General features: G+C 32.7%; 1 protein-coding gene across 2 annotated transcripts in view; it reads right to left on the bottom strand.

The window, feature by feature from the left end:
* The window catches only part of LOC148623229 (heterogeneous nuclear ribonucleoprotein U-like protein 1), a 51,579-nt gene that overhangs the window by 9,590 nt on the left and 15,632 nt on the right, over positions 1–26,357 (bottom strand). For both annotated transcript variants that reach the window (XM_088564902.1, XM_088564900.1), the window contains exons 6-15: positions 20,676–20,815; positions 19,382–19,481; positions 15,572–15,684; positions 12,859–13,020; positions 10,583–10,690; positions 9,884–10,006; positions 8,825–8,953; positions 7,065–7,233; positions 6,741–6,890; positions 277–366 (exon numbers count right to left, since the gene is read on the bottom strand). In XM_088564902.1, coding sequence (XP_088421028.1) covers positions 277–366; positions 6,741–6,890; positions 7,065–7,233; positions 8,825–8,953; positions 9,884–10,006; positions 10,583–10,690; positions 12,859–13,020; positions 15,572–15,684; positions 19,382–19,481; positions 20,676–20,815 — 1,284 coding nt within the window. The remainder of the gene's footprint in view (positions 1–276; positions 367–6,740; positions 6,891–7,064; positions 7,234–8,824; positions 8,954–9,883; positions 10,007–10,582; positions 10,691–12,858; positions 13,021–15,571; positions 15,685–19,381; positions 19,482–20,675; positions 20,816–26,357) is intronic.

Below are 26,357 nucleotides of genomic sequence, written 5' to 3'. Positions count from 1 at the left end.
CTCTTACCTGTTCTGTGCAAATAAAAGTATACTTTTAACTATAAGGGCCACAAATGAAACCATAAAAAGTAAGAGCATGTATAAACAATACATAAAACTAAAAAGCTTGACATTTTGAAAGCTTATGTAATAATTGACAAAGCATTTGTTTACACTGCAAAGTTTGAATAATATTACTAATTCAGATTACAGAAAATCAGTACCCCTCACCATGACAAGGATGAAGGGCTATTAGACCTGCTTTCATCATTGATTTAACCAGGTAAAAATACAGACCTTTGTTCCATGATCCACCACCACGATCCCGTCCACCTTGTCTGTCATTTCTCCAACTATCCCTCCTTCTGTCATCACGTCGGTCACGGTCTGAAATTCATTTAAATAGTATTCATACGTGTTAAACAACAAATATCCCTGCCATCATTTTAATGCAATGAACTGTATGTAGAAGATGGGTGTGGCACTGATCAATAAAAAGCTTTGCTGAGTCAAGCAGTATATGATTGCAGTGGTCAGACCCTGAACAGTTGGGGCAAATGTGGACACAATATTAGTTTTTGACACACTTTAGGACTTAAGATTTATTATGGATACATCAAACGGTTTTGACACTATATTGCACAAAATTTTAAATTCAATAAAAAATTTTGAATGTCAGACCAAAAATAAATTAAAGAACCTGGGTGAGCGCCCTCAAATACCCCACATATCCCCATGTTGGACACTCAACTAAATTTTAATGTAAGCGAAATAAATGTAGAAGGAGCCTGACAAAAAAAGGAATTAAATCATTAGAAAAGATTGCAACAAAATAAAATTAAAAAAAGAACAGCATTCCAATGTCCCCCGCAACAAAAAAGGAAGGAAAACTCACTGAAATTTTCTAAGTCCAAGGGTCATAAAAATCAATCAACCCTAACCAAAGTCCAATGTAATCTGTAACTTCTCATAGTAAGACTACATACAAAATCTGAAATCAACTGGTGAAAGCATTACACAAAAAAGGGCGAAAAACTTTAAATTCACTGAAATTCAAGGTCCTCTGAATATAGCTGAAATATTGCTGCTTGGACGTTAAACCATAACAATCAATCAGTCATTCTAAGTCCAAGGGCGCAACTTCCGTAAAAATCATTCAACCGTAACAGCTGAACCTAATCTGTAAGTCTTCATAACAAGGCCACATACCAAAAACAAACTTATTTGGTAAAAACATAACCAAAAAAAAGTAAGGAAAATGTGCGTCCTCTTGACGCATCGGGGGGAAAAAAAAGATGTTTGAAAATAGATTTTTTCAGTCAGTAGAAAAGATTGTGACAAAATAAATTTTAAACAGATTTTTAACAATGACAACAGACAACCACAATGGACAAAAAGTGATAGCAATAGCTCCACTGACCTTCATCCTAGGTGAACTTAAAATGAAACATGTACACAGAAAAAACCGAAGTACCTTCATATCCTAATCTTCATTTGAATAGCAGCATGCTGTGAAAATTTAGCTAAGTTCAAGGCCCGTAATTTCAGAAAAAAAATCATCTGAGCAGAACTTAACACAAACTTGTCCTTTAACTTATGGTGAATTAATGTTCTAAAAATCATGTCAATATCTGCAAGCATTTCAAAACAAGAAGCTCCCTGGAGCCTAATCGCTCAACTGGTTAAATTTTTGCCTTTCAAGGGCAATAACTCTAACAAGGAGTTGTCCAACAATTCTGACACCAGAAGACTTTGGTTGAACACATCATAAGGATCATTTTATCAACTGAAAGTTTCATTCTATCTATTATAGTTTTCAAGATATTGGCTGAAAACTGCTAAAAATGTAATTTTTTGCCTTTAAAGGACAATAACTCTTACATGAAGTTGTCTTACAATTTACAACAACTTGACAACAAAAGTATCACACAATACAATCGATCATACTAGCAGGGTGTCAAGCCACATTTGGCCTAAAAAATATAGGATTATAGGGATTTTTCTTCAATTTACAGGACAAATATAAGGATTTTTATATCAATTTATAGGGATAAATAGGCTTTTAATTGAAAGATTTGTGTTGAAAGTCTATGGTTTCAGCCTAGAAACCCAGCAAATTTGGTATTTAACAAAAACTGGAATATGACAACATACATTGTAAACTAAAAAGACATTTAACTTTGATTAGTTTCCTGTCCAGCTCTTACATATCTGATACAAAACCTATATATATAACCCTCAATTCTAAGTACATGTATTATGGTCTCCTCCTCCCCTACAGCCATTTCCTTTACTCCTATTTATCATTTTTCCTAATTTACATTAAGCCATTATAAAGTTACTCTTTATATCACATTAAAATTAAAGAAACATATATTCAAAATGTGTAATGAGTACATGAAAATATCATTAATGCTTTTGTTTCTTTGTATCTTCTTCATGTGCTGCAGATGTTTCTCCAAGTTGATTTCTCTCCCTTGCCTTCAGAACTGCTTTCCTTGTCATCCTGCTTTTTTGAACTTGTATATGATGGTGTTCATGATGTTTTGTACCATGCTTTGCTTGCATTGTGTCATTTTTCCCCGAGAGACGTGACCTTTCTTAACACTGAGCTTTTCTCCTTCTTTGACACTTTTTGTCTCTCTCTGATTTTTCTGGGTCCTTTAAAGCTTTTTTCTGATTTGCTTGTACCTGTATCAATCATCAATGGGACAACCTGAAGAGATGATCTATGCCCTTTTCCTTCATTATCTTTTCTAGTTTCATTTTTCCTTCTTTATGGAAGGCATTGCCTGCATCTGTATCAATCTTAACTTGTTTTTCTGTTTCTGTCTGTTCTAGCTCTCTTTGTCCAATTTTTTTTTGGTAGCTGCTAGTTCTTCTCGTTTTCTCTTTAATCTTTCATTTTCCCTTTTCTCCCTTGCTTTGGATAATTCCACTTTTTTTGGGGGTTTCTTTCTTCTTCAAGAAGAGAGTTACAAGCATGTGCAGTTTTCAAAGCTTTGATCAATTCCTTTGTAAAAATATGTTTCTTGGCTGCTAATGTTGAGGATTATAAAATGCAACTGCATCCTTCACCATTCATATGCCATTAATGGCTTGCTCTGAAAACAAAGTCTTATCATCAGTGACCACATTAATATTCACTGACAAACTCCTTTCTACATCTGCATTTCCATGTGGCAATACAAAAGCTGTTCTAATTACTTTCTCCAATAGTCTGTACTTAGTTTTGCCATCATCACCTTTCAAGTCAAATTCTTCTCTCCAGCAGTTGTCAATTCTCTGCTCCTCCACTGCTACAGGCAGACTGCTGTCCTGCTGATAACATTTCCACTCATCAGTAACCAACAAAAGATCAACTGTCAGTTCTAGTTATCTGGTTATTTGTTGAATACATCTGACAGACTCGCTGACTGTTCCAGTCTTTTTCCATGGATTGAGACAACTAAGACTCATGATAAGGGCATCCCCCAGTGGTAGTCTCTTCAGTAAATGCTCAACTGATCTACGGTAAAATGCTTGAATTCCTAGAATTTGCTTTTTCTGCTATTCAGAACTCAACTTTACCATGTGATGCCTCACTTATCACCTATTACTATGTCCTGATCACTTAAGCAATTCTTTACATTATTGACATCAATGCTCAACAATTTCTTGCCTGTTTTGCCCTCAATTAGTTCTGGCTATATGAAATGTCTCACTTTAAAATCTTAAAAGCAAAACATTCTTAAAGATAAAGTTAAATTCTTCAAAAGGCTTCAATGACTTTTCATTTAAATACAAACTTTTCAATAAGGATATCCCAAATCAAAGACAATATATCTCTTTGTAAAGTCTTTCTACCAATGTGAATATATGATGATCAATAAATATGGCTTAAATTTTGCTACCCTGAGTACACCAGACAGAATATAATACTTATAAGGTACTTTCCCAGAAACAGCTATTTAATAAATATATATGAGTATCTTAATTGCATATAAAATAGTAAAGAGATACATTGAATATGATTCATACAGGCATCATATATCAGTGTTTTTTTTATCATTTCGAAGAAAAAAATATCAGACTTTTCTGAATATATAGGGTTTTATAGGGATTTTAATGAATTATAGGGAAAATATAGGGACCTTCAAATTTTTAGTAAAATATAATAATTTATAGGGACTTGACACCCTGAGAATAGCAAAGTTTTATACACAGACAATTGGACAGATTAGGTTTCAAATAATGGTTGACTGATTTGTAAAACTGAAAGTTGGTAACTTTGGAAAAAATCAGCAGAGCCAAACAAAGCATAAACTTAACTCATCAAGGTAGACTCACATACCAAAACTCAGCTCAATATCTGCATGCGTTAAGAAACAAAGTACGGAAAACTTAAATTTTGGTAAATTTTTCATAGTTAAAGGGCCACAACTCGAACAACAATCAGCAAACCAGAACAAAACATAATCTTTATCAGTAAATCATCAGTGCTAATTCTGTGAAGTAGTTTCTGAGGAGAAGATTTTTTAAAATAACAACATAAAAAAACAGCAAAAAACGTCCAAAAATGGCAATAACTCCAACATGGGTCAACAGATTTTCACAAAAATTTGACCACAGATAGATCTCATCATGCTGAATACTTTTACCCACATCTACCCAACGTCATAATTTGGCTAAACCTAATGATTTTGGAGATAAATGCCAAAACCTGCCGTCTGACCACTATGTTCTATTTTTAGTAATGGTGGCCATGTTTTTTAACCCATCAAAAATCCAAACTGTCATTTTGTGCAGGATACTCTAAAAAAACAGTCATTATAAGTTTCATGCAAATCTATTTAGTAGTTTCAGAGAAGATGTAGAAGAAATTGTTGACAACGACGACAGACATCAAGTGATGGCAATAGCTCACATGGCAAAGTCCAAAAAAAAAAGTATGAAGTTGATATCAGACAGCACATAAGTATGCTTAAAGCATATACTCGATCTAAACAAAGCCAAACACCAAATCAAACCAAACACTGGGAGTCAATATAATTGTACCAAAATATAGACAAGAGTCAAACGGACAAGGTGATTCCAAGAAACTAAGGTAATTTCATGTAAATCCATACACTTAACAATCAAGTTTGTCAGGACACCATAATGTCTACAGATGCTGCATGACAACACCAACAACAACAGCACAATACCATTATACAAAACGAAAAGCTTCACTGAGCGAAGCAATATACAACCACAGCCAGTTGAACTCTGTTTAATTGGAGCACAGGGGTCAAGATTAACTTTTAGAGGCCAGTAGCCACCTGGGCTACTTAACAATAAAATCAATTAGCCCAGACTTTTTCGGACAAAATTTTGGTACTGATTTACTTTTACTATGGTAAAAATACTTGTTTGATGGTATGAACTATTTGTTCATTGTTGAAGACCCTCAAGCATATTCAAAATGCAGAACAGGAATAAAAGCCCTGTTCCTTGATATTTTTTTTTTTTTTTTTTCAGTGTATCGTGTGATTTGTTGTCACACACACATTCACTCATTCACTCCATAGCTATTTGAAAACCCTAAAATGTGCAGTTGAAGTTTAAGATGTGCTTTGGATCATTTATCTCTTTCAATGAATTAAATAAAATTCCACATTTTACCAAATAACGGATGCAGAAATTAATAAGAGATTCTAAATAAGAAACCAACATCGGTTATGAATGATTTCCATATTATTAGAACTGGTTAAAATTTAACTAGGGACACTATGTTTCCGATGGAATGGCAACCAGTTAAAACTCTCACCTCAACTTTTGTTTACAATAAATTTTTTTAACCAATTCGCCAGCTGGCTTACTAAAATACAAAAAAATGGTTGCCAAGGCACATTTCTGGTCACCACTGGTGAGTGGGCAACCATTAATCTTTTCCCCTGAAGCAAGTGTGGACACAATATCAATGTTTGTCTCACTTAATCAAAGGGACACAACAACTAGTTCAGAAACAATATTGCACAATATTTTGAAGTTCTGCTTACAGGTGCTTTCATGGATCACTTTCTACCCCATAAGCTCAAAAACAGTAAATGATAAATTTGCTAGCACATTTCTTGTAGAGAGATGTTTTTGACCCCCTTTGATGCCTTATAACTCAGTGAGAAATATTCTTACTGGCTGAAAAATACAGGTCGAGATTTGCATGAGGATTCAAATGTAAATAATTGTTCAAAATCAGACCAGAAATAAAATGTGATTTTTAGGGTATGGCCTCACTTTGGCCAAAGTATAAACTGAAAATGTTAAATGCTATTTAAAATCTGTTACATATTCTTAATGCAGAATTTTATATAAACAAATTAAAAAAAAAATTGTCAAAATTGAATGAGAAAAAAACCTTCTATACATTATACCGGTTTCACAGTGTTCACCTTAGCCGATATAGCCTGGGCTAGTGAAATAATGTTTTCTTTCCTCGTTTCGGGCTCGTTGAATCCTACACTGTCCTCTATTATTGGGACTAGTCATTGAGAATTTTAGAGGAAAGGACTGCATTTGCCCTTTTCTTGCAGATGAGTAGGGGCATTTTAAAACCTTCTTAATCAATTTAAAACAAGCATTCTGAGAGCATTGCATGGCAATATAAAGTCCCTTATGGGAAGAAATTTTTGTTGTGAAGAACAAAATGCAAACTTGATGCAAAATTTGTTAACAAAAATGTGTGGAATACTTAAGTCTGCATTAACTTTCTAAGTCAAAGGGCCATAACTCAGCAAAAATACCTTCGAAGCGGCTTCTCTTAGTTGGTGGAGGTAAAGCTGCTTTCCCTTCAGTGACATATTCTGCTACAAGTTTAGCTGCTTCATCTTTATCCAACTCTGTATATTCTATGGTATCAAACAGGACTCCTTCCTCAGGAAGTGAGAAATTAGCTACAAAATACCAGCCAAATATATATCAAATAGAGTTCTTGATGAAACTGAGCAGCTGCTCCAAAATATCCAGAGGTTTAATGGAACAGCTGAAGCTAGAAAAAAAATTGTCATGACAAAGCAATTATTTAGATAAAGTGTAAGTAATATAAGGTGATTTTCTTCACATCCTACCTTTCATTTCAAGCACAGCTTTTTCAGGGACATCTTTTCCTTCCTCCTTTGTTCGTGTCTCAACACGCTTTTTGAATTCTTCATCCGTTGGGACTATCACGACTGCTTTACGTTGAAAACCTTCAAAAGGCTGCATTTTACGTCTTCTGGCCGATGCATACACATTTGTCTAGTATGGCAACAAAGAATAGAGATAATTATTCTGGATACAACATGGCTGCCATAAAGGCATCATCATCATCCTCCAATAATTCATGGTACAATCCCCCTCCCACTACCTACCTTACCCTCCCCAGCCTTCACCACAATCATAAATATCAACATGGCGATACATAACAGCATCATATAAATTGCATGACAATAATGGAACTAGACATTAGCATCATCATTTCTCATTCTCTGGAAACTTTTCTTTTCTGGAGACCACTTACCTTAAATTATAGACAGAAGAAGATGATGGCCTGGAGAGAAAACATACCTACCTTATTTTCTATGAGATGACTGACTCGCTGAACATTTGATTAATGTGTGTAAATACTATTATCATTTTCACATACACTACATATCAACTGCTACATATAACAATGACTTTACCATCAAACATTGAGAAATAATAAACAAATGGTGGCTGCAGAATGGTTTATGTAAATTGAAACACATTAAACTCCCTTATGACTAATGCTAAGAATGGTCATATGAGTTTAATTATCTAGTTACTCTCCTATTTGTTGATATAATTTGGTTAGGGATGCTGTATTCAACAGTATGCCTTGTAGTTAAATCCTCTGAAAATTTGTAAATACTAGTGACTGGAATAAGTTATTTTCAGTGATTCTCTTGTTTACATTACATGAAGCACTCATCCTAACAAAGTGATCTCTGACAGCCTTTAACCAATTCCTATTCATATCTTTTATGTTATAAAGTTTATAAGCACATCCAAGGTAATAATCAACATCTCTATTGTAACGAGAGATTTCAGTGTGAATTAATCCATTGATGATGTACGTGGTTCTATATGTCTGATTCTGTAAAATCTAATGTGGTTTATACCATGGTCAACATCAGCCAGTCAACTTCTGTTCCTTGGCAAAATTACATTACTGAGGGAGATGATGAAGTTTCTGTTGTTCCAATGGAATAGGCTGAGAAACAAGATACTGAACTTCATATGACCAAAATTAGCATTTAACATATCAATAATAATGAACACACATTTCATGCTTGAAGATTGCTTATCACTAGGCATGCCAGAAAATAAAACCTGTACAAACCACTAGTGGATTGATTAATATCTTAGAGGCAGTTATCATAACTAACTTGACTGCTTCATACAGAAAATGAGATTACACAACAAACTCCTCATTTCATTTTATTTTATTTAAATAATTCCTGTTTCAAGATATTGCATTACAAAATCCTGCAATCAGACTAAATCAATGATTTATCCATGAACATCTTCCATGTCCTGAGTTATATCACATGTCATCCCTAATAATGTATGTATGCCACTTGTCTATGACTTGTTGTCTTTCATACCAATACAACGTGTGTATGCCATCTATAACAAGTTATTTTCAGATCAATCATCACTATAATCCATCTTAATACTTTAATCAATTTTTCCACCATCGGAGAGGAACATTGCTGCATCCCTACCGGAACAAATATTACCGAATTTCACGCACCGATTGTTTCAAAAGTACAACAGCCACTCTGCAGCCACCTTTAATTTTCATTACAAAACCCTCCCTACATACCTGATCAAGGATATAATTTCTTTTCTTAGAAGCACCAACTTCCAATAGCTTGTTCAGACATTTAGTGGACTGGTCAATCAAAACATCCCATCTACCTGCATAATTCCTCTTACGTGGAAGACCCATTACCTGAAGCAACAAATTACATAATAACTGCTTCTACAAAAATATTTCTTACTTTCAACATTTACCATCGAACATTTATTATCCTGGCTACTGCTGTACTTTATGTTGTAACCCCTACCAATAATAAGATCTGTCAAACTTGTGTATTAAAAATGTTCAGGTTCATCACCTAAACTTGACCTAGCTACAACACTGCAGTACAATTTATAAGAAATTCATTCAAGTCAAGAAGTTGATACATAACAAATTTCCTCAAGAAAATTATTAAACATAAGAAATTTAGAAAGTTGAGGTGTAACTGAAACATAAATCAACCAATATTTAAACTGTACAGTCCATTCATTTCAAAATAATAGCCCACAAAAAATTATGAAGAATTCATAATCATCGACAGCAGTAAAACTAGTATGTGCATCCTGTACTTGCAGAGAAGTAAAAAAATATTTGACTGAAAAACCATTCCTGATGAAAATTTCTAACTATTGCTTAAGGCAATATACATAATATGTATTTTTCAGTAAACTGTGATGAACTGATGTTAAAGTAAAAAAGTCAAAGCATGAAAGAGATATGGAAATCTTAAAACAGAAATGCCAAGGTCAATTGACTTTGACTTTTGGGGAAATGTGCATAAAACAGATATGGCATTGTGATATAGTGATGCTATTACAACTGCATCCCAATTATGATTGACCAAGTGGTTCATATCAAACTGATGTAATAAGAAAACTTAACACAGAACCTATAAAAGTAATACAAGTCTCCCTTTCTGCTTCTTTCATCACAGACAAGACAAAAAAGTAAGAACATGGTACACTGTTAGAACAACTGACTAAAGGTTAGTGTACAATTCAATTAGACATTTTTACTGATTGTAACAATAATTCAAACAATGGCATAACAGAAAGAAGAAGAAAATTTTCATTAGCTTACCCTCATTTTATCAATGATACTATTGGTGCCCAGAACATTGTACTTTTTCTCCACATTTTCAGCTACATATTTGTCCACCCAGTAAGTTTTACCAGCACCTGGTAATCCAACCATACATATCATCTAAAACACATACAAAAAAATTAGAGTTGATGAGGTTTAAGAAATAGAAATCACTATGATGACTTGAGAGAACCTCGAACTAGTGGAGAAGGATACAGGTCTATACAGACTATCATAAAGTTAAAGAAATGGACAGTTGCAAATTAGAAATTTCCCTTTATTGTTGAACATTATAGTGTCCTGTGTTTCAAATTTTCAAAGCTATTCTTATCTCCTTACATGCAAATGTTGCAGTACCCTCCCTTTGATCACTTCAGTGATCTCCATGCATTCAACAAATAAAATGTTTCAATATTATACATTTTCAATATTATTGTCGTGCAACCAAGTTATTTAAACAAAATTCATCAATATTTGTCAAAATTCATTCATTTCAGATTTGTCAAATTATGATGCACATGTACGATACCATTTGTTACACAAGTGTGAACAAAAGAATAAAAATATAATGGTATTTAAGGGCCAATACTGGCTGTATTTTATAGCCCCACCACTTTGATCAAAATGGTAGAACTGAAAAACTGTTCCATTACTTTGCCTAATCAACATGAAACTGGAGACAATTTCATAGATTACCTCACATTCTTCTTTTTTGGCTGGTGGAGCAATTCCACGAACCCTTTCTTCCAATGGAACTTTGTCAATGAATATGAAGTCTTCCTTTACTTCAAACCATGGCTCTTCCTGTGGGAAAAAAAGATAAGACTTTCCAATATTTTCTATTTAGAGATAAAATTAGGTAATGTTCTTGACTCATCATCATCCATTTGTTTTCAGGCTACAATTTAAAAGCATTCAAGACAGGAATTTTATTTTGGTTTTTAACACTAGACCCTTGTTAAGAATTTTTTTTCCAGCAAAATTTCATTCATTTCAATACTTTGTAACAAAGCTTTTACAGCACATAAAAGAAATATCTGAACTTGTTTAAAAATTCTTGGATAAGATATGTAATTATACAGCTTTCTGGTGCTTTATATGATGTAACACATTATACCTTAATGTTTTATAGATACTCAGTCAACTGAAATAACAAACCAAACCCATTATGTTTTTAACTGCTGTTACTTTCTTTAATTTGTATATAAACAATAAGCAAGTTAAAAAAAATGTGGGGTTGGTAAAGTAATCCACTAATACTAGCCTTTTTTGCAGCAGTATATGCTAAGTTAAAATATGTTAAAAATGTGGGGAAAAAGTTTTAAAATTTCTCCATAAAAAGTGCACTTCATCAATATGTGTATAAAAACAGTTCAAAGTTTAAATTATATTAATTTTATAACCTTTTTAGGAGGTGCTGTCCACAACATAAGATGACAAAAATTGTTAAGTGCAACATGATAAAAAATGTATAAAAAAGTAAATAAAACATTTCCATGTGCATATCTTCAATATGTATATCAACAGAGTGCAAAGTTTGAATAAAATTAGTTTGACAATTTTTGGGTTCCAGATTACAAGAAGTAGGTACTGTCTACAACATAAATAGACAAAAAGTTTTTAAGTTCAACATGCTAATATACATATATATATAGGCAAACATTAATCAAAGTTTCTCAATAATAGTAGATGTACAAATATTTAAGTCCATTTTTGGATATCCAAAATGCCTAAATTGATTCAGATCAAAATCTACGATAGAAGGTGCACAATGGGAACATGTAATAAAGATTCTATGAAAGTTTCATTCAATTCCATTCAGTACTATAGCAGGAGTAGGGGATAAGAGATGGGTCCTCCACCTCCCCTTATTCACAAATGGCTAAGTCCATGACTTGCTATGTGAAACATTTGAATCAAAATCTAAAATAGGAGTTGCATGATGGGAATATGTAATGAAAATCATCTGAAGTTAAGATTCAATTCCATCCAGTGGTATAGGAATAGCAGATAAGAGATGGGTCACCCTAGTGTAATGGAAGGAAGGAAAGAGGTACAGACGGACACCCCTAAAACAATTTACCCCCTTCTCTGTAAGTGAGGGGTAAAATAAAAAAAACTTCTGTGACCCCTTATTATTAGGCATGATTTACCTGAAGTACAAAATTCATATTCAGTGTGGGAAACCATTTTTTTCCTCAATTTGCCATTCTGGCTAATGGAATATTAATCTTGCTAGCCGAATACAAATTCAACTAGCCAATTTTTTGGGGTTTTTTTTTCTGTACTATCATCTGTTTTCTCTTCCGATTTGACTATCTTCTGCCTTTCTTTTTCATTCTTCAACTATCTTTTCATTTGTTTTTAAGTTTAACAAAAACTTTTCCATTTTCGAATATTCTCTCCCATTGAAGTTTATGTACTTTACAGTAACAAAATAAGTACTCCATTTCTGAACTCATTTTAAAAATAAAATTATATTTCAGCAGATTCATCTTTATGAAACGAGAAAATATTTTTCATCTGCTTCTTGTTCATTCTTATTATGACAATAAACAACTAATTTGCAAGGTAACAAATCTTAAGTTACAAAGATAATTTCGTTTGAATACTAATACGAGAATGGGACCATCATGTAGGTTTTGGCACATCCCGTTTACCGGAAATAAAAATGGCAGATCGTTAACAATGCATTACAAGTCAATGAAATTGTGCATATCATGCCAAAATTCACTTGACATATTCAAATTAAACTTTTTAAAATGTAGGGAACAAATTTTTAATGTATGATGTTAAAGGATGTTTTACTAGATAATCTGTTGGCTGTTTAACTTTCCTTGGAACTTGCCAATGACGGTTGCCAAATTGACAAGTATCAGCTAATGAGAACTTGCCAAAATACACATCTACTCGTATTTGGTGAGCTGGCGAGCAGTGGTTTCCCACACTGATATTTCATATAAAAAACCTACCTGTGCACCAAAATTAACCTCAAAGGATGTGTTTTTGGTAAGAATATGTGGAAACATTGCTTTCCCATCAAGTTTGGATTTTTGCTCTTGGAAACACACACCAAGATCATCTCCATTCTTGGCAAATGAAAAATACACTTCATCTTCATCCATTTCATAATCCTACAGGAAAAAAACTTTGAGCATTAGAGGTCAAGCGAACATGACTGATAACATGTACAGATCCGCATCACTGTTTATTAGAATTTCTTCAATATATGCATAAATACTACACAAAATATAAAAACTTATGAGTTACAAATTACACTAAGTATGTTCCAATAAAACCATTAACTACTAAAAAAAATGACAAAATTTTATATCAAATATTTGTCCTCTTCAACTGGGATAAAATACCAGAAACAACAATGAAGTGGAAATTGGCAAAATGGGAAGTAAATAAACAGTAAAATTAGTAATGATAAAATACGGATTAAAAAATCAGAAATCTGCTCATTCACAGAAAACCACACTTCTATTTCAATAGGAAGTGCACATCTTTATTACATATAAATAACAAATGTTTGAATAGTAAGGGATAAAACTTATTGAATTTGGATTATGCAAAGTATGTACCATCCACAATAGTGTTGAAAAATGGCCAAGTTAAATATGCTAATACTTAAAGAAAAATTTCAACTAATTGTCCCTAATACAAGATTTTCCTTAAGGGTATGGCATTTGTGGTACAATTTCACAAGTGATTCATTCCCTTTTATTCAAATTATAATCCAGGGAAAAAACAAAAAAACAAAAAAAAAACCAAAAAAAAACTCATTTCTGGCTTCTTATTCCTACTTGGCTCAACTCACAACCCGAAATTCCATTGGTGGTATGGTACCTTGAATAAAATTTATAAATAAGATCCATCCATTTTCATATTTTACACTCAAAATATTGTCCCAACATAAGGAAAATGCCTGTTACATGCCCATTTTTTTGGCCCCTCATTCCAAAAAAGTTTAAATCTTAACCCCCAAAGTCAGCCCCAGCCTCCCTCTGGTAGTATGGCACCAATCCCAGCCTCCCTCTGATTGTATGGCACCTTGTTAAATAATTCCAAAGCGATACATTCAAAAGTAAAAGATATTGTCTGGACATCAGGAAAATTCATGTTTCTGGCCCCCTTTTTGGCCCATAATTTCTAAAATAATCAAATCTTAACCCCCAAAATCAATACCATTCTGACCAATATGGTACAGAAAATTGCATAAGAATTTAACCAGAATCGAAGTAGCCTTTTTTGGTCTTTAATTCCTGATTGGTTGAACTCAAAACTACAAAAATGAATTACAGCCTTCTTTAGGTGGTACGTCATCTTGTGTTTTAAAGACATCAGTCAAGTTATTGTCTGGACAACACGAAAATGCTTGTTTCTGGCTCATTACTCGGGGATCTCCATGGATCAAAATGAATGCATGGCTCACTATCTGGCGAGACAAATTTTCATCAAGATGCATGTCCTTTCACACAGTAAATAAATTGCCAAAGAAAGTATGATAAGGTTGAATGAGACATATTTAAAAGCAAAAACTTCAACATAGAAATTAATAATCAACAATTGGAAAATCTTTCTGTCTGTACTGTCTAACTCAATTATATCAAGTTTTCACTTCCATATGCTCACAGCTCTACAGAAATTAAAATCACTTGTAGATGTGGTCATTTTGTTGATATCATTGAAAAAGTTCTTGATAATTTAATCAAAATATCCCAGACAGTCAAATGTCGTTTTCATTCGAATCTGTCATTAAACAATACTTTTGAGCTTTTGGGAGACGATCCATCACCCTTTCAGTGTCAGATAAATGCTGACATCGTAAAGACATTGTTGTATAAATTTAAGATCTTCCCCCTCTCCAATCTTTCTCAAATTTAATTCAACTCTTGATACTTTCTATATTTTATTAAATGAAAAGTTATCAAATTTTATTCATTTAAAAAAAAAAAACAAAAAAAACAATAGAAATCATTACGCATATTTGAATCTTATTGATTCGGTTACAGTGATAATCGTAAATTTGACTGAATTTTGTTTACACACACGTTTCACTCTCTGACACATTAACCCATCAGAAATCACCAATCAAAACACTGTATTACCGTTATTACCATTAGAACAAACACACATGTCAATCATATTGATTCATGACAGGTAAAGGTGATTAATAAGCAAGAGTAATTGGGAAATACATTGCTGTTTTGCAATGTGTGACGCAAGTTTGAATACATGGCGCACATCAAAGGAAAACATGGCCTCATTTTGAATTCATGGTGCAGTGCCATGCAAAGAGAGGTCATGGAGAACCCTGATCAATCCAAAATGGTTCAAGTCTTAATGCCTAAACATATTTCCAGTAGGACCTTAGTGGTATAGAAACAGTGGAACAATCCCATAAACAGGCATATGCATTTATATTTATTGGAATTACTTACAATGTAGTTAAATTCTATTAAATGCTTGTTTTTGGCCCTTTAATTCAAACACGTTCAAGGCCATGACTCCCATATCAGTACCAACCTTCCTAGTGTGGTTTGAAACCTTGATATAAGTTTAACTAATTAATATTCATGCAAAAACAACTAAGGTATATATAACAGTTGCTTACCATTATATGACCACAATTATTTTGTGTTGTATAAACCCCCCCCTATTAGTGTGAAAAGTGCTTACAATATAGGCAGTGATGACATCACCAGCTGTAAACTGCTGTCCATAATCAATGAATTTACAGTCAGTTGAGGCTTTACCAGTCCCACCATAACCATATGATAGAGCTTCTTCACCTGTGAATTAAAATTCAGCCATAAAACAGGGCTTCTTAATCTATAAATTAGTCAAACCTTGGTAGGGACCATTGAAAGTCATCAAGAGTTGGAGAAATTTAAGTTTATAAATTTCCTGATTTTTTTTCGTTGCAGATTTCTTTATCGTTAGAAATTCCTACAAAGTTTCGTTAGTTCTTGGTTATTTTTTATTTGCTTTCAGAAGGATTATGTTGATTAATGGACATTAAAAATGCTGTGTTTGTTTTTAAAAAACTTTCAGATTTCGAAATTTGGTAAAAATATTTTTTTTTTATCTGTTTTTCTTTGGTGCTTTCATCTTGCCAACTTCAGAACATTTTCAAACTTCAATCAGTACTATGTTAGATTAAAACCACCTAATTAGTGATGACTTAAATATTCCCTGTGATTACTTAAATTGCCACTTTTATAAAATGCTGGAATTTTTAATCAGCAACATATTTGTCCAGTGTGGTGGACGTGTTCTTCAACAAAGTCGGCATTCCAATGGGAACAAACTGTGCTCCTATACTTGCTGACCTATTCTTTCACTCTTATGAGGCTGACTTATAGCTGAACTGATCCGAAAGAAAGAATATTGTTTGGCTAGATCCTTTAATCTCAGTTTCCGCTATAAATATGACGTATTATCTTTAAACAATCCTAATTTCAGGGATTTGATACATCGCATCTACCCCTAAGAACTTGAGATAAAGGATACTACAGACACTTTGAAGTCAGCCTCACATCTTGACCTATACTTAGAAGTCGTTGGTAAAGGAAAACTATTGACCAAACTTTACGACAAATGTGATGACTTTTCATTCAGAATTGTCCTTTCCTTCATCTGTGGCAACATCCCTTCAGCTCCTCGGATGGAGTGTTCACATCACAACTCATACATTATGCCAGAGCTTGCCGAAACTATGCAGACTTTTTGTATTGCGCTAGAACTCTAACAAATAGGCTTCTGAAACAGGGTTATGTTGCTACAAGATTGAAGTCATCACTACAGAAGTTTTATGGTCGTCATAATGAACTCGTGGATCATTATGGTGTATTCATCTGCACCATAAAAACTGATTTATTCAATGGGTCATAGTTTTCCTTTCCTCGTTTGTCTATCCCGGACTTGACTTCTTATGAGCAACTCAGCGAGTGTTTCTAGAAAAGCAGAGGACACTTACCCTACCAGTGCACCTGGTCCATGCTCCCAGTTTTTAGTGGAGTCCAAGTTGCTCATTTGCTTTTGTTAATTTGTATGTATGATTTTAGTTACTTTATGTTCTTTGTTGTATATGTCTGTTTTCCATGTCTGGTCTTTGTCCCTCGATTACATTCTTTTGATTACCGCTATAACTTAGGTTCCCTTGATTACACTTTGATTAATGATAGGGTTTCAGTTTTTCACACGTTTAATTATCCAAGCTGACAAAATGGCTGGCGAGTTAATGAGGGTTATCCTCTAAGATTTATCACCGAACAGACCAACTAGTCAGTTCCAGTTTTTTCGAAACGTCCAAGATTTTATTTATAGTTTATGTAGGAGAAACATTTGGGTACTTCAAATTGTGTTAGAGAAAACCCTGGTGTTTGAGTCATCCGAGTTCGAGCGACGGAAGTACAACCGTTTAACGTTGACGAAGGACATGGTTACCGTATATACAATGAAACTTCTCAAAACCTGACCCTCAGAAAACCGGTCTTTATTTCAAACCGGCCATTTTCAAAAGTCCCAGCCGATATACCTTACAACCTGTGTGTTTTGACTTCAATAGACCAGCCTTCCCCCTAAAACCGTACATTGTCCGGTTTTTCAAAGTTTTAGCTACATAATTCAAGTAAAAACAACCTCTCCATTCCAGCCAACCAGTTATTGTTCACCGATAACAAATGTGTCAACAAAACTGTAAATGATTACATAATATTATGTAGTTAAAATTCATTCACTGACCAGTTTGCACTTCATCAGTGGACAGATGATTACTGAAGGGGACAGTAGTTTAAACTACAAATTTAATCCAAACATCACATTTTGTCACTGGTTGGGTGTTAATTGGTGTGTACAAATCATTTAATAGTACAATCTTTAAATTGTCAATTAATGTGATCTGTACCAAAGCCAAAACAATAAAGAGGTAAAATCATTTAACTTTGTTGATAGGTAAGTAACTAAAACAATACAAATGATTAATTACTATCAATAGCCCGTTGATCTTTAATACACATTCTTTCAAAACCGTGAACATTATTTTGTCGGCAGTACGGTTTATAAAATCAAATCATTTACAAATGATACAAGCCCTGAAATGTAACAAAGAGCCTAAAGTTTTTAATAGGTAAAAACATGTCTCAACCAACAAACTGACGAGGTGTAGGTTTATAGAACACATAAATGGAAACAACTCTTAGAATACATTGCTATTTTTCACAAAACCGGCTATCCCTATAAACCGGCCATTTCATCTTGTCCCAGTGGTGACCAGTTTGGAGTATTTTCACTGTTATTGAGTATAAGATATAAGTTGATCTGCCTTTAACCGGACCCCCCTTTTCTGTCCAAAATTTCTGGAACCCAGTTTCTTGGGGTTATTTCAATTTTTTAATTAAATTGTGATTTAAACTGATATAACACAGTACATGTATTTAGGTATAATGGGAAAAAGCTTGTTTCTTTTAAGCAAAATTAAATAAAGAACAGCGTTCCAATGTCCCCCATGAAATAAAAAAAGTATGGAAAACTTTAAATTCACTGAAATTTTCTTAGTCCAAGGGCCATAAGTTCCATAAAAATCAATCAACCCTAACCAAAGTCAAACTTAATCTGTAACTTCTCATAGTAAGACTACATACAAAATTTAAAATCAATTGGTGAAAGCATTACAAAAAAAAAGTGCAGAAACTGTAAATTCCCTGAAATTTTCGATGTCCATAGGCCATAACTTCCATAAAAATCATTCATCCATAACCAAAGTCTAGCTTAATCTGTAACTCTTCATAATAAGGTACCATACCAAAAACAAACATATTTGGTAAAAGCATAAAAAAAAAGTGTGGAAAACACGGACGGACGGATGCCTGGCGACGCGACAAAAAAGATTACGATTATAGTATAATTCCATTAACTTGATTTTTTCATAAACATCGGATCAAGCCACTAAAGTAATCTACAAATAAAGACATACTGCAGTATATTCTCCAGTTGTTTCCCATTAGATCATAGAGAATTTTGCAAATAATCAAGAACTAATTGAAAAATCCTTCTCAATTGTATATTCTCTACCTGCTCTGGTATATAGGTAGCAGGAAACAAGATAAAAGTAAAAACAAATTTAATTGCAGTGGCATACTAATAAAATGTGTAACAGTCAACCTCAATTTTCAGTCCCTAAAATTAATGAAAATATTAAATTTGATAAAATGTAAAAAGGGAAATACTGATCCTTAATAATCTTTTTTTACAGAACATTTTTGGGGGTAATGTAATTAAAATGGAATCAAAAAGTTATCATGATTACACCACTTTTCACCCAGTAATCAATTGCATATGATTACTTGTAATCATAATTTATAATGATTACTGATTATGATTACCCCATCCCTGTAGGAGGAACATGATGCTCATTGACAGACCTGAATTATTAGCCTTACTCTGCTTGATCCGACCCCAAATTTTTCAACATAAGACCAGTCTTACCCAACTGCATTGATGTAGATGAAGCTGACCAACCAACTCTTAGGACATGTGTAGTTATTTCCTCTGCAGGTAAATGATCAACATTTAAATTCTCCAACAACTGAAAATATTGTTTTTTAATTTGATATAATATCAGAGGTGACAGGGATGTGGAAATTAATTGGCAAAATCTTTTGAAAATTAATTGTAAAATAAAGAGTCCTTACAGTAAAATCAGAATTACAAAACTGAAGAAAATCTCAGTGTGGGAAACCATTTTTTTTCATCAACTTGCCATTCTGGCTAGTGGAATATTGATCTTGCTAGCCGAATACAAATTCAACTAGCCAATTTTTTGGGTTTTTTTTTCTGTACTATCATCTGTTTTCTCTTGGATTTGACCATCTTCTGCCTTTCTTTTTCATTCTTCAACTATCTTTTCATTTGTTTTTAAGTTTAACAAAAACTTTTCCATTTTCGAATATTCTCTCCCATTGAAGTTTATGTACTTTACAGTAACAAAATAAGTACTCCATTTCTGAACTCATATTTTAAAAATAAAATTATATTTCAGCAGATTCATCTTTATGAAACGAGAAAATATTTTTCATTTGCTTCTTGTTCATTCTTATTATGACAATAAACACTAATTTGCAAGGTAACAAATCTTAAGTTACAAAGATAATTTCGTTTGAATACTAATACGAGAATGGGACCATCATGTAGGTTTTGGCACATCCCGTTTACCGGAAATAAAAATGGCAGATCGTTAACAATGCATTACAAGTCAATGAAATTGTGCATATCATGCCAAAATTCACTTGACATATTCAAACTAAACTTTTTAAAATGTAGGGAACAAATTTTTAATGTATGATGTTAAAGGATGTTTTACTAGATAATCTGTTGGCTGTTTAACTTTCCTTGGAACTTGCCAATGACGGTTGCCAAATTGACAAGTATCAGCTAATGAGAACTTGCCAAAATACACATCTACTCGTATTTGGCGATCTGACGAGCAGTGGTTTCCCAAACTGAAATCTTCTCTTTAATATAAAACTTCATATGGTTAGGTGTTAAAAATTTTACTTTATGACTTAAATCATTAAAGTTCTCTTTTTCCACTTAAGATGTTTCGATTACATTATACTTAATACTAACCCTATTGTCAAACCCTGAACATGTACCATTCTTCATCTACATTATAACAAGTAAAACAATTCAAGAATTCTTGATAAGCAAGGTGCACTAGCTTTAAAAAGTGTTCTATTAAACAAGTAAATAAAGGCCAAAAAGTTACAAGTAATAGACTTACTTTCACTTCAAAAGCAACCTGTCCATTCGTAATTCCATAATTTGCACGAACACCTGCCCACATCATAGCAAATCCTCCATCTGTCATTGGTGTAGCAGACATGTTACTATCATCAAGCTGCAGACTCAAGTCAGAATTAACTGCAATATATATAAAAAAATTTCTGAAATAATATGTCAGTCATTCTCAACCTTTGAATTCTTTTTTCAACATAGAATAAACAAAGGAGCCTAAATCACTCACCTGGTTGAATTTTGCCATTCAAAGGCAATAAATTAAACAAAAAGTTGTCCCACAATTTTGACTCAAGAAGACTTTGATATGACTTATCATATGGATCATTTCAGCGATTGAAAGTTTCTTTCTATCTATCTTTTTTTTTTCAAGATATTGGCTGAAAACTGTAAAAAAAAAAAATAATTGTCATTTTTCCCCTTTCAAGGGCAATAACTCTTGCAAGGAGCTGTCTGACAACTTTTATCCCTGAAGACTTTAGTAGTCCTAATAATAAGGATCATTTCAGCTATTGAAGGAATATGCGAAAAACTACTGTCTGACCTCTACGTTCTGTTTTAAGTAACAGTGGCAATGTTTTTCCACGAATCAAAAATCCCCACATCAGTTCTATGCAGGATACCCCTAGAAACATTCTTTTGAAGTTTGGTTTCAATTGGTAAAGTAGTGTCAGAGGAGAAGATTTTTGAATGAAGTACTATTAAAAATAGCCAAAAACGTTGAAAAAGGGCAACAACCCCAACATGGCTTAATGGATTAAAATGAAAATTTAACCGCTGATAGAACTCATCATGCTGGACACTTTTACCCGTGACAGAATTTAGCAAAACCTAACGGATTTGAAGATATACGAGAATAACTACTGTCTGACCCAAGGGTCCATAATTTTGACAGCCCATGTCAGACATTTTATCAAACTTCAGCAGACGTTTTTGTCAGTATTTTACATGCTCAGATAAAAAATAAGCTTAAAAAAAAAATCTTTGTTATTTTAAAATAAATATTGGAAAGTGTGTTATTTCATCACATACTCGTCTTTTACAAAATATCAGAGCAAGTGAACGATTTCAACCACACATGGACGTTCTAACATGTAAACAAAACATCCTATCTCACAGTCTTTTTCATCACATAGGCGAAGAGCCGAAAACTTCTGAGTGATGAAAAAAATTGTTGATTATTTAAAAAAGAAAATCGCAAACACATTTTGTATATTGATTTATATGGTCTGTTGACTTCTGTGTTGAAACAATTCAATCGACAAATTAATAATTACAATCTACGACTGATTTGTAGTTTCAGTTCCACATGCTTTTGTTACCTCTGAAAGATCGGCAGGAAAATGGTGAACTTGTCAATCTTTTTTCTGAATTAATAATAAACTAATAAATGTATGAAGATTCTCTGAGTTACTTTAATCAATTTGTATATGCAATGGGGCTGCACGTGTAACGTTAATTCAATTATGCAATAAACTAATCAGTTATAGGTAAATCAAAGTCACAGGTGGCTGCATATCAGCTAAAATTGACACACATCTGTCAATTAATTTCCAATAACAATTAGGAGACAGGTAGACAGGATGTTTATACACTAATAAAACAATGCAGACTGTAATTTGCAAGGGTTGACAATTATTTATGTTCGATATTGGAAAATTGTCAACGGTCATTTCCAAAATTTGTCTGTCAATGACTGGCATTTTTTACCGTTTCTGAATCCATGGTCTGACCCCTATGTTCTATTTAGTAACAGCGGCCATGTTTTTCGGTGGCTCAAAAATCCCCATTTCATTTCTATGCAGGATACCCCAAGTAACATTCATACCAAGTGTGGTTCCAATTGGTCAAGTAGTTTCAGAGGACAAAAGGTTTGAAAAATTGTTAACCTTGACATAACTATCAATTTGAAATTGTTAACTATGCAGGGTATCCTTGCTGATCGCGAAAAAGAGGAGTTGATCTTAAGAAATTGATTTGAGAGATGACACAAATGCCAAGTGATAACATTTATAAGTATGGAGGTGAAGTAAAATGAAAAGAACTTTTTATTATAGTCAGTGGTGAAGTATTTTAAATATAGGAATAATTTGATTTTTCAAATAGACAATATTCACAATATAACTGACAGTCACAGGTTGATTATCATGGCAATCGAAAGTAATGGTACCTCTTCTGACTTCAAAACAAATCTAAGTAATCTACTGAGTAATTTAAACAGCTCTCTAGGCAAAAACCAGTCCTACATAATACCAATGTGCCCAGAACACCTTTTACATTTTTTTTTTATATATATTATCTATTTTATTGAAAACTGAACATTTGTTAGTTTGAAAACATCGAGTACCGTTACCTTATCCCGGTTCATTAACGTTAGTAGCAATAATATCAAAATATATACAGATGTTAGTATTTGTTAGTACATACATGATTTTCAATAATAATATTTACACACATCACACAGAATAACAACGAAAAAAACCACAGATAGATAAATCTAGAGCAGTAAAAATGTAATTTATTAACAAACATACAGATTTGAAAGCAGTTTGTTTAATGGGGAAAAAAATTAGATAATTAGGATTTGGGACAAAATTAAAAAACCACATGAAAGAGAGAAAAAAAAAATTAATAATAATAATAAAAATAGATTAATAAATAAAAAATAATAATAATAATAATAAAATTTAATAATAAAAAAAACAAGATTTTTTAGTTTCCCTGGTAAATTTCTTAATCTATCTGTTGGCATTGTACATATGTTATTTATTGTTTCATCATTTAGAATGAAATCTAAGTATATATAAATTAGTTTTCATAACAGTGAAAATATTCCACAATTCATTAAATTGCTCTAGTTTGTTATTTCTGACAGCAATAGATTTTTCTATGTTATATAAATCTTTGACAATGTTTTTAAATGCTTGTAAAGATAACTGTTCTCTAAAATATTTACAATTGTACATGAATTGTTTAATTTTGAGAAGAAAAGATTAAAAACCAGACTTCTTCTGCCTCTAGAAGTATCTCCCAACAAAAAATTCTTTTTAGTAAAGGGAATGCTGATATCATTCGATACAAGCCAAAAATCAATTTCCAGGATAAAATTCTGAACTTTTTCAGAGTTCCAAAATAAATGTTCTATAGTCTCAACCTCTTCATCACAAAAAGTACAATTTGCAGTATCTGTAATTTGTATATCTAAAAAGATATTTATTTGTTGCAATTATGTATGATTTATTCTAAATTGTAACCATTGTTTAGTGTTTTTTGTCACTAAAAATGGAAGTTTAAAAATATCCTTCCATTCTTGATCATTAATATCCAATATGTCCCCCCATTTTTGTTGTCCACAAGGCACACAATTATTTTTTATCCACACTGAATACATATCTTTTGTGCCTTTTTCACTCTTCATAAACAATGTAATATAATTCGGACAGAATGGACATACAACATTATCATCATTGTACACAAAAGATCTCTTTGTCTGTCTTAGTGCAGATATTAAACTCTTATACTTCATAGTATCAATATTAAAAGCAAATTTCTGCTGAAGTTTTAATTTAGACAAAAAGTATCCATCTTCTTTCAAAATATCGTTTACAAAGATAATACCTTTTTGAAAAAAATCCTCATAAAATACAGGTTTATTACCAACAATATTTTTATTCCACCACAAGGGACTAGTAACAAAAAATTTCCAGCTATCATCTTTATCTTTTTCAATAATACTGTTCCAAGCATTAAATACATCTTTCCAAAACATATTTTTACATTTTACTGACACTGCATATCCATTCCCACATTTTAAAAGTTTTTCTCTATCAACAATAGAATATAATATATTAAGCCATTTACTCTCAGAATTGAAAACTTTTCTAACCCAGGTGGATTTTAAAGCATCCATAAAACATGCAATATTTATCATTTTCAGTCCACCTTCAGCATGATTTTTTTGTAAAATCTCCTTCTTTACCCTGCCTGTAGGTGAATTCCAAATATACGAGTAAATAAGGCCATTTATTTTATTTATGACCACACTTTTTGGACGTGGTAATGTTAACATAAGATGGTTTAGAATTGGTAATATCAGAGTTTTAACAACTGATATTTTACCAATGACAGTCAAATTTCTCTTCGACCATGTGTTAATTAGACTTTTAATCTTAACCAACTTTTCATCATAGTTCATACCTATCATATTAACAAGATTAACATCAAAATATACATCTAGTAATTTGAAAGTTGTTGCTCCCCAAGACAAATGTCTTTCAGGGCAAAGCACATCTTCGCTATACTTTTTGCTGCACATCCAAACAACCTGGGTTTTCCCAGATATGTTTGCATACCAATCTAGCTCTTGCATAGTTGCATTTAAAGATTTCTCTGACCCGTCCAATATCAATGATATGTCATCGACATATTGAGACAGTTTATGATCTACTTCAAAAACCTGAATACCAGAAATATTTTTCTTACCCCGAATTCTGATAGCAAGTATTTCTGCACACAGAATGAAGAGGTAGGGAGACAAAGGATCCCCCTGTCTACACCCTCGACCGATTTGAAAAAAAAAACAGATAAGTTCCCACACTGTATAACGGCAGAGTTAATGTTTTTGTAAAATACTTTGACCCACTGTATAATAGAGTCTCCAAAATTAAAGTAACTCAAAACATTTAATAGAAAGCTCCATGACACAGAGTCAAACACTTTCTCAAAATCTATTAACAATAACAAACCAGGTATATCTTTTTCTTCGGTATATTGCAAAATATCATAAATCAATCTGATATTATCTCCTATAAACCGACCATTTATAAACCCAGTTTGATCTAAGTCTATAAATTTGTCTAAAACTTTTCTAATTCTTCTAGCAATAACCCCAGAACCAATTTTATATACTGTATTTAGTAGATAAATAGGACGCCAGTTCTTTAAAAAGTGTCTTGGCTTATTGTCTTTAGGAAGACAAGTAATAATACCTTGTTTCTGTGTAACTGACAACTCTCCCATCATTGCCCCATAATTTAGTGAGTTTAAAACATAAACATGAGAGCCAGGTGATTTGTCATTCTTCATATTTTTCAAAACCTCACTGGCTTCTGTGATAGTTATCTCCCCTTCTAATGAATTCTTTTCATCCTCAGATAATCTATTGAAACTCAAATCCTGTAGATCATTTTCAAGATCAGTTAGGTTATAAGTATTCAACGGATCATCTCGAGAACGATATAATTCTGTATAAAATTTTTTTGTTTCTGTCAGTATATCAAATTGATCTGTTACAATAGTACCATCTTCCTTTTCTATTTTAGGTATAATCTTATTAGCAAAATTTCTAGACTCAAGTCCACAAAAATACTTTGTTGGTTTTAGATCTTTTTGGACACTGTTAAAATGTAACAAATACTGTAAAGTATTAATTTTCGCTATTTTTGCGGTGAACATAAAAGTGTGAAAAATAATACCAGTGAAATTGATTTTTAACACTACATTATGCTGATAATTTTTCAATCCGCGAAAATTGATACCCACGAATATGTTCACTTAACAGAATCCGCAAAGATTAATAGGTTTACAGTATTCAAGATTGCTGCAACCAGATTTCCAAATCATCACTGAGTTAAATAAATATTATTTCCGATAAATATTGCAAACACAA

This window comes from Perna viridis, chromosome 2 (genome assembly GCF_037379345.1).
Source record: "Perna viridis isolate PV_CMFRI_1.1 ecotype Kerala chromosome 2, ASM3737934v1, whole genome shotgun sequence".
In the NCBI taxonomy this organism is placed as follows: Eukaryota; Metazoa; Mollusca; class Bivalvia; order Mytilida; family Mytilidae; genus Perna; species Perna viridis.
Note: the sequence above shows the minus strand (reverse complement) of the source record. Positions and strands in the feature narration are given on the sequence as shown.